The 10505-nt window shown below is 39.0% G+C and overlaps 1 protein-coding gene across 2 annotated transcripts in view; it reads right to left on the reverse strand.

Annotated features, from left to right (window-relative positions):
• Window positions 1–10505, reverse strand: part of REV1 (REV1 DNA directed polymerase) — a 110965-nt gene that overhangs the window by 63553 nt on the left and 36907 nt on the right. For both annotated transcript variants that reach the window (XM_069073003.1, XM_069073002.1), the window contains exon 4: window positions 985–1153. In XM_069073003.1, the coding sequence (XP_068929104.1) occupies window positions 985–1153 (169 nt within the window). The remainder of the gene's footprint in view (window positions 1–984; window positions 1154–10505) is intronic.

Genomic DNA, 10505 nt, shown 5'->3' on the forward strand with positions numbered 1-10505 from the left:
AGTGCCCACCACCTCCTGCACCTGCAGCGACTCTGCCATGGCATACTCCCCCACCCCCAACCCTACTCCACCTGACTGCCCCACACTGCTCCACAAGGAGCTCCCAGGTAGCCCTGCCCCTCCTCAGGCCACCCACACCTACTTCGTATTTTTTTTTTTAAGACACTAGGATTAGATATCTGGTCTCGAGTTCCTAGAGGTTGTGAATAGTTTTAGAACTGCTGTTGGGAGACAACCTAGTAAGGACTAAAACTGGTCAATGACAAAAGTCAGATATGATTTAGAATGTCAACTATATAAAAAGCCATGTCTTCCTTTCTCTTTGGGGAAAATGTAACTTTAAACACTCCAATGCAATAAAAATCACCTAGGATGAAAATACAGGATCTCCATCATGAACAAATTACAGTTGATGGTGAAGCTTGATTTCTCTCGTCATGCTTAAACCTGTTCAGAAGTATATTTTTATTATTTTATGCTGTGTGTCCTTAAAATCAAAGAGATCTTAAACCTCAAAGGGTTGGAAGAGCTCAAATCTCCTTCCACAGGACACCACAAACAAAAGACAGAACAATAAAATGTCACCATCAACATGCCAGGTATATTTGTGTAATATCAGAAAGCAAAAGTGGACAGGAGTGAAAGAGACATCTCCGTCAGCCACAGTGTGCCAAAAATTAATTATCCTGTAAAGGATATTCTATCCGTTTATAATAAAAGAGTATTTAATCTACATTTATAAATTAAAATACCTGTATCTAAGCTGTATTTCAACTTCAAGTAATCTATGTACTCTAAAGTAACAAAATTAAGACATGTGAGATAACCATGGTCCCATAATGACTAACTCCAGTTTAACAAAACTATTCAATTACCAAAGTTTCCAAATCTGCAACAAAGTAATCACCCACATATTTGCAGGTGATGTTATTTTCCAAACTACATAGTGCAAGCCTCAAATTGCATAAGAAGAGTTTAGCTTACCTTTCCACAATCCATTCAGGTCGAATGACTTTTTCACCTTTTAGTTCTTTTATTTTGGCATTAGTGAGATTTGTGGCAATAACATGTGTTGTTTTGGATCTGGAATAATATACATGGTACTGGCCTCCATGTAACATCATCAGCTTCCTCAATTCCTCGGCAGAAGGATCTGTAAAGTTAACAGCAAAAAAAAAAAAATCCCGTATCCATATAAATATATATATATATATATATATATATATATATATATATATATATAGCTATGCAATGAGCTTCCATTTAGACTACCATAAATCAGGCTAAGGCAAGGTTGTAGGTATCAGAGGGAAAGCAGAATGCATGACCAAAGCCAAACCAAAACAAAGTCATTTCTACCACGTGATAACTTGCCACAGCAAAGAAGTGTTACTAAGGACGCAGCAACTTCTCTTGAAATTCTATTCCATTCTTCTCGGTGTAGCAGGTTCAAAGTGAGCCCACCAAACATACTGATGTAAATTATTATTTCAAAAGTTAGGACCCTCAGAAACGTGCCCGTGAAGAATTTCTGACCAGCTCAATACGTCGATGCTTCAGACAATGAAAGTCCTAGTAGCACTCCAATAGCAGAAACTGCTCAGAACTCACTAGCAGTTCCACAAAAGTGAATGAAATGAAACGCACAGACAAGTTAGTTAACAAATAGCTCACTGTAAAGGTGATGCTCACGGATGAAAGGACCTTCAGAGACCACCTTAGTCCAGCTCTCACTTGAGGCTCCGTGAAGGCAAAGGGATCGACCCCAAGGTCACTCACAGGGTTAGTGCAAGAGCCAGAACCGGATCCCAAGTCCCGTGACATCTGGTTGCCTAGTTGTGTTTTATGCATTCTGTGGTCTAACACGTGGTCACACACCAACAGTACTTTTCCCAGCAAATGATACAAATAAGAAGAGATGCAGTTTGGGGCTTCCATCCTGCCTAGTGCCTCTATAGTCTTCCTAGAATGATGGCTCCAGAGGAGAAAATGAGGCTGGTGACTTCGCACAATCCTCTCTCACTTAAAATCAATTCACTTGCAAGTCAAGACATCATGCCACAGTCCTCTTCGGGAAAGAAGGACAAACAGTGACAACAACAAGCAGTGATAGATGGGAAGGGAAAGGATTTGTGCGACTAGGAAAAAGGGTTCAAATCTGGGCTCCAGCGAGTATTGGCTGGGTGACTATACGCTGATTATATAACCTCTCACTCAATCTCCTCATCTGTAAAATCAACATTTTACATCGCTTGTCTCACAAGGTTATTTTCAGGAGATTACTTTGCAAGCTTCCAAGTGCTCTCTCTCTCTCTCTCTCTCTCTCTCTCTCTCTATATATATATATATATATATATATATGTGTGTGTGTGTGTGTGTGTGACACCTTTAACTTCTCTTCTACTCAGAACTTCAGTGATCCCCAGCTGTCCAATGAACGTCCAAACATCCTAGCAAGACGAGACTCCAGGTCATCGGAGAGACGAACGGCAGCAGGTGCCCTTTGACCCTGCCTCTGGTTCATGTGATATCTGCAGGGTCACTGCCTAGGTCCTTTCATTTAGAATCCAATGCTGATACCGTTCCACCTCATGTCCCCAAGTGTCACACCTACGCAATTATCTCATAGTCTATCCATTATCTCATAGTCTTTTTTCCTTTGCCTTCACAGTCTCCCCTGTGGCTCAGGCATTTTTTCACTCTTTCCCTAGACTGCTGAGAGTAGGTTCCCTGATTTCGAGGAGCTACCACAATATCTTATACAAAATAAATGCTAAAAACGTTTGCTGGATTGCTCAACTGAAGGCTATTAGGAAGAAATGGATCTGAAAAATGGATTTTATGCTTTGACTTCATCAAAATGATTATTCATATTATGGGAGTGTAATGTGTAACGACTGGCCCCTAGCTGAACTTTGTGACTCTGTGCTTAATCACTGGTTGATATTGTTGTCCTAAGGAAAGGCTCTCTGAAAACTCACCATCCTCAGCCAAGACACCTTTCTGCTGCTTCTGATAATTAGAATTAAGGATTTAAAGCTGGAAAGAAGCTTAAACAATACATAAAACTGAACATTAAAGTAGAAGCAGAAGCAGGCCTGGACTCAAATGCTGCCTCTGATATTTACTACCTCTATCTGACCTTGGGCAAGTCATTCCCTGGGTCCCAATTTTCCCATTTTCAGAATGAGTGGTTGGTGTACCTTCTAAGGCATCAGGGAAAGGATGCTTGGTTTGAATTTAGAGCACCTGAATTTCTCTCTCCAGTTCTGCTATCAGTATGACCACGCACAAGGGGCTTAACATCTCTAGGTCTCAGTTTCCTCTTTAATAAAATGAGGTAGTTGGACAACTGATCCCAACTTAAGGTCTGGTCAGCTCCAAATCTATGATCACATGAAATCTATAAGGTTGTGACCCTTCTGGCTCCAAGTTCATGATCCTATAATCATCTGCAAAAATATTGGTTTTTTTAAAAAAAGTTCTACAATAGCAAAAAAAAACCCTAAACATTTGAGGATAAAACTGTAATACAGAAAAATTATGAAATTATAATGACTGAAATAAAGAACTGAATAACTCATAAAGCATCATAGGTCAGATCAATGCAAATATTCAATGAAAATACTAATACTCAAATTAATATTCCTTCAAGAGGCAGCTAGGCAATGTATAAAGTACTGGGCTGGAAGCCAAGAAGACCTGAATTCAAATATGGCCTTAAGATAAATACCAGCTAAAGGGATAAGGGACCCACACGTACCAAAAGTATTTAGAGCAGCTTTTTTTGTGGTGGCCAAGAACTGGAAATTGAGAGGATGCCCATCAATTGGGAAATGGCTGAACAAGTTGTGGTATATGAATGTAATGGAAGACTATTGTTCCACAAGAAATGAGGAGCAGGCAGACTTCAGAAAAACCTGGAGAGATCTGCATGAACTGATGCTGAACGAAGTGAGCAGAACCAGGAGGCCATTGTGCACTGGGACAGCCACACTGCATGACGACCAACTTCTCAGCAGCGCCAGGATCTAAGACAAGTCCACAACACTCCTGATGGGAGAAAGAGCCATGGAGTCTGAGCACGGAGCGGAGCGGGCTGTTTTCTCTTTTTTTGCTCTTTATTTCTTATGGTTTTTTCCCTTGGTTCTGATTCTTCTGTCACAACATGACAAATATAGGAACAGACAATTAAGATGATCATATATCCACCTATAGCGGATTGCAGGGTGTCTTGGGAAGGGGGAGAAATGTAGAACTCAAAATCTTATAAAAGTGAATGTTGAAAACTAAAAGCAAATCATTTTTTTGGTAAAGATACATACCAGTTGTATAATCCTGTGTAAGTCACTTCACCTCTATCCTTCTCAGTCTGGGATAATGACAGCACCATCTCCCTGTGACTGAGAAGTTACCTGGCGCCTGGTTTTTATAAATGGGATGAACGAGAGTGAATGGTCACGCCCTCGATGGCGATACAGAGGTTAGGAAGCGAGCTCAGTCTGGGACGTGTTGCACTTAATGTTAGCATCTAAGATTTCAGTTAACAAGGCAAAAATGAGAAGCAAGAGCCAGTGCTGCTTCCATCCCTGACCTGCAGAAAAATGCACCCAGAAGCCCGAGGGGAATAGGAACAGGGGACGCCAGCAACATCAGCAACAAGACACAACAGTTTCCCAGACTAGCATAACCAGAAATGGGCCAGAGACACGTGTGGGCTGTAAGAGCTGCTATCCAAAGAAAGCAAGGACAAAGGACTTCCTGAAAAACGCTCAGGGCGTTCGGAAGGGCCCAAGATGGTCAGAAGGAAGCCCAGTGACCAGAAGAGTCTGGTGGTACATGTAGCACGCCAGAGTGGGAAACTTCATTCTGAGTCCTTAACTTCCTCGAGAAGGCAGAACGTTCCAGGAAGAGATCCAGGAACGCTTAGATTCAGAGGCAGCGGCCACCTCAGGAGCCCAGATGACCCAGGTCAAGATCAAGCGGGGCAAAATGCCACACATGAAAGCACAGCAGGGTGTGGATCTTGGTCATGGAATAAAACTTCCAGCATCAAAAATGACTGCAAATTTAGAGATCCTCAAAAAGGAGTAAGTAAATAACAACTGAAAGGGAAAAAACTGACTTTCCACAAGTACCATAGGAATACCTGAAGAAATGAAAAGATAAGTAAAAGAGAAAAGAACTCAAAAGAGGGTAATGAGCATAAAAAAGAGTGGCAAATTTCACCCAAGAAATGGGTGAAAATTATATCAAATAGAAATTGATGACTATACCAGACAGATATTAAAATATGATTTTTAAAAGCCTGGACGCTGTATTTCAAAAAAATCGTAAATGAAAGTTTCCCAGATTTACTAGATGGCAACAAAAGGATATTTACCAATCATTTTATGAAAAACTTTCAAACACTCATGAGAAACCTTGAAGAGTAAATTTATATGAGCAAATAGAGTGCGGCAGCTGGGCGGTGCAGTTGGAGGGAGCACAGAGCTCACAGAGGCAGCAAGCGACAGGGCAAAGATTTGAATCCAGGTCCTCTGATACAAATTTAAGACCCTATTCCACTATACCACTACATTATATAATTCTGCTTCAAGATAAATCAAGGCATGAAACTTAAAATACAAAAACTAAGATAGTAGTGTCTTATTACCTAAATTGCTTCACAGATACAGAACAGGAATAAATATTTTATATTTTGAAGTTCAAGTCTAACAAATGCATTTATCAACTGTCTGCTGCATGTCTAGCACTGTGACAGGCTCATTTCTATACTTCTACTGTACCTCAGATAAATGAAAAAAAGCATCTTTCAAGCCTTTGGGGTCCCTATGACGCCACTAAATGGCACAGGAAAAGTCTCAAATCAGAAGAAGGATTAAACCCAAAAACCATTTCCATGTTCCTAAAGATGGCCCCAGTGCTTTTCTGCTCAAGTTAAGACAAATAATTGCACACAATCGATGTTGCACTGGGGCCTGTCAAAGTATGCAATCTGTTTATATTTTATTTTAATTTTCCATTTTCTATCATTTAACAGCAATTAGCCATCGCCTCTTTTCACTTTTGCCCTACTCAAATATTCCTATCACCTCAACCAGACTAAAATACCACACTCAAAAGATCTAGGAGTTTGGGAAGAGATAATATTAATCTCCAAATTCCAAACTAGAATTCAGAATACTTCTTTTATAATTTGTCAATTTTGCCACTGGAGCTAGGCACCAGGTGTTTCTTTTCTAGCTCTGAGGCCCAGGTAAGTGATTTCTGACAATGTCATCTTATACTTAAGGTAAACTAAAACAAAATTATTTCGAGGGCACATGGAATTCCTTATACTATGATCTTACCCATAATGCCTCAGAAAGTACAATTTTGAAGCTTAAACAGTCACCACTTTTCCAAAATACTATCTTTTAAAAAATGCACTAATGAAAAATAAATATTTTAAAAATAAAAATAACTATAAAAATATATAACCCTGAAGACTTTTCCAATAAACCCAGTTACTTAAGGCTATTTTCAATTGTACAATTCTGTTACCAACAGCCTGAGTAGGAACTAAGTAACTGCCAAGAGACCCGGACATAAGGCCTGGCTGTCACTTGCTGTCAGTGTGACCTTGGGTAAGGAACTTTTCTCTAAACTTAAGTTTTCCCATTTGTAAAAGAAGAGTCTTAAAGTATATCTAATGTTCCCTCTGAGTTCTGGCATTTGATTATGAGATTAATGGGGATGACAGAAAATATTTGAAAATATTTTTTCTTTACTTTCTGCAGTTAGAGAAATTAACAGTGAGATAGGCAGAAGCTGAAGCAAACATTCATCTCAGTATCTCACATGAATCAAAGAACTCTAATTGAAACATAATTAATAAAAACCCCTAGACGATCGTTTTTTCTGTATTTGAAATTTAGAAAAAAGAAATGACAAAATTAACTACCAGTAGAGTCTCATCTTTAATCCACTGATATTTCGGGGCATCATTTTCTTCATCTATAAAGAGAGGCTTCAGATGGTGACAGCTTCACAAAGCACTTTACAGTATATGACTTCACCTGATCGGCAGAATAACCCAGTGAGTTACGTGCTCTTACCATCCCTGTTTTACGTGTAGAAACTGGCTGAAAGAGGTTAAATGACTTCTTTTCTCAGGGTCAGGATCTGATTCCAGTCTTTCATATTCCAAATCTCACACTCCATCCACTAGGCATGGAGGTGCAAGTATGGTTCCAGCCAACTAAAAAACCTATGACTCTAGAAGACTTTACATATGTACTAACACTTTTTAGAAACACTTTCGCTAATTAGAGTAACATAAATGAAATTTTCTGATAAACCTTAACCAAACTATTTAATTACCTAGACAGTCTGCTTATGGAAGCTGTTTTGTTATACAAAGCTTATTTTTGATACAGTCTTCGTTACAATACGATACCATTACTATTACAGTACTAAAAAAAGAGGTAAACACCTGGCATTCTATCAACTGGAGGCCTCTGCTGAGCACCACTTCCAGGCCCTGAAAGCAGAATAATTAATGTTCTATATTTGTAAGGGCTGAGAGGCTCACTCAACATGCCTTCTGAATCAAAGAAGTTTAATCACTGTGAGTTTTAGTCTTAAATGTATTTTACAGTCGTCTAGCTCTCAGAGTATGTGCTGTAGATGGTCTTTATCTCTTAAGGAAAACGAGCATCCCATTCCTTAACTAAGACAAGAACTGAAGAGAACTCCAAAAAGCACATACCCATGAAAACATGTTCATAAGCATCCAAATTCTAAAACTGAATAAATAAAATTTTACTGCAACAAAGACTATAGCAAAAACAGCTCTGTGTAACAAAACTACTACCTGGGCCCCAGGTTGCACACTAAAAAGGGGGTGTACAATGAGTTCTTTATGGAAAAAAACCTTTCCTTTGACAACCCATTCAATGTAATACCTCCAACTATTAACTCAAATAGACAGATATTCACAAATCTTTATTTCTAGCCAACTACTCTCCCGAATTCCAGCTTTACAAACTTCAGTTTTACATTTCCAACTGCCTCTTGTCACGCTTCTCCCAGATGTTCCAGGAGTATTTAAAACTCATTTCCCAAACTGAATTTATTTTTACCTTTCCTATCATAATCTGCTCTGTATCCTGACTTTCTAGTTCTGTTAATGACACCACCACCTCTCCTAGTTAGGGTTCAAAAATTTTTAATAATCTTTGACCTATCTGCCATAGGCAAGCCAGCAGATTAATTCTGCCTCTCAAAACCTGTCCCCTCCTTTCCACCGCTACAACTCACATTGTACCCCTAAATTATTATCTTAAATGATTGTCTAACGTTTTCATCACTACCCAAAAATTTATTTTGCGTATGGCTACTAGATTTCTAAATCCCCCTAAGAAAACTTCAGTGGGACCCACACCTAACAAATAAGAGCAAATTTCTTCACATGGTATCCAAAGCTCTAAATAATTTTCCCAAAATTACTTTTTCAATTTTATTTTCTATATCCGTGCCCCTCTTCATATACCCTAAAAACTTTCAGCCAAAGGGAGGAGAAAATTTAAAACTTATGGAAGTGAATGTTGAAAACTAAAAATAAATAAATTAGCTTAAAAAAAAAAACTTTCAGCCAAACTAGACCTGTCATTTCCTGACCATAACATCCTAGGCTTTCTCATCTTAGTACCTATGCTCAGGTTATTTACCCTTTTCAAAACTAAAATGCCCTTCTACCACAGCTCCATCCATCCAATTCCTACGTATCCTTCTAGGCCCAGCTTAAATGCCAGCTATTGCACAAAAGGCTTACGTGATCACTCCAGAGTAAGTAATCTCTCCTTCCAGTGAAGAATATTTAACACACAGCCTTTCACACTTAGCTCCTGTCCTCTACTAGACTGTCACCTCTCCAAAATCAAAGGTCCTTTTATTTATTTCTCTATATGGGTCTCCCTCTCCCCGAGTATAAATATAATGCATTACATAAAAGAGGAACGAAATGCTTTTTTAGGTCCTATTACTTGATTGTTACTTTGTTCTGGTAATATTCATTGTACGTGAACAGTGAATATTGTTGAACATCAAAGACAACATGTGCCTTTCTCCCATATATCTGCCTTTCTCCTTGCAAGGACACTAACAGTGGCCCACAAATCCACATTTGCCAACTCTTTCAGTACTTAAAAGATCAATGCATCAACAAGCATTTTATTAACTAATACCCATCTAGCACTGTATGAGGCATCAAGGCTATAAAAACAAAATTGTCTCTACCCCAAATGTGCTTACATTCTATAAGTAAACCGAGTATGTATACACCTATCACACGTACAAAGTAACTGGAGAAAAGGGACCAATCATGGAAGAGGAGAATCAGAAAAAGAAACCTACAGGAGCTAAGCATATTAAGGAAAGGAATTGTAATCTAGGGAATACACATTGTAGAGCTGAGGAGGGAAAGCCTCCCAAGAATAAGGAGCAGCCTATGCAAAAATGTGGAGATGGGAAATGAGATGTCGTGTACAGGTAACAACATATAGGCCAGTTTAGTTTGGGTGTAAAACAATATTTGCAACAATCCAGACAAGCATGATAAGACCTTGTCATGCTATGACTCTGCTCACACCAGAACCACCCTTACCTAAGTTCTTACTTCTAAAATTAATTTATTTTTAGTTTTCAACATTTACTTTTATAAGATTTTTGAGTTCTAAATTTTTCCCCCTACCCAAGATGGCATGCAATCTGATATGTGTTATACATATACAATCACCTTAAACATATTTCTGCATTAGTCATGTTGTGAAAGAAGAATCAGGGGCAGCTAGATGGCACAGTGAATAGAGCACCGGCCCTGAAGTCAGGAGGACCTGAGTTCAAATCTGACCTCAGACACTTAACATAAAAAGTAGCCGTGTGACCTTGGGCAAGTCACACCACCAATTGCCCTACCTTCCCCCTCCAAAAAAAAAAAAGAATCAGAACAAAAAGGGAAAACCATGAGAAAGAAAAAGCAGAAAAAGACAGAATAGTATACTTCAATCTGCATTCAGACTCCATAGTTCTTTCTCTGGATGTGGAGAGGATTTTCCATCATTAGTGTTTTATAACTGTCTTAGATCACAACATTGCTGAGAAGAACTAAATCTCTCAAAATCATTCTTCACACAATGGTGCTGTTATTGTGCATCACATCTCCTGGTTCTGCCCTCTTCACTCAGCAAGTCCTTCCAAGTGTTTCTGAAGTCTTCCTGCTCATCATTTCTTATGGAACAATAATATTCCATGACACGAATATACTACAACTTGTTCAGTCAATCATTCACAATTGATGAGCATCCCCTCAATTTCCTTTGCCCAGGTTCTTAATTCTTCCAGGAGAGAGGTGATCTGTCAACAAGAGAGGTTGGTGATGAGAGAGAGTGTGTGTGTGTGTGTGTGTGTGAAAGAGAGAGAGAGAGAGAGAGAGAGAGAGAGAGAGAGAGAGAGAGAGAGAG

The sequence above is a fragment of the Petaurus breviceps genome, unplaced genomic scaffold, assembly GCF_028583685.1.
Source record: "Petaurus breviceps papuanus isolate PSGF00001 unplaced genomic scaffold, PetGlider_PUasm1.0 90849, whole genome shotgun sequence".
In the NCBI taxonomy this organism is placed as follows: Eukaryota; Metazoa; Chordata; class Mammalia; order Diprotodontia; family Petauridae; genus Petaurus; species Petaurus breviceps.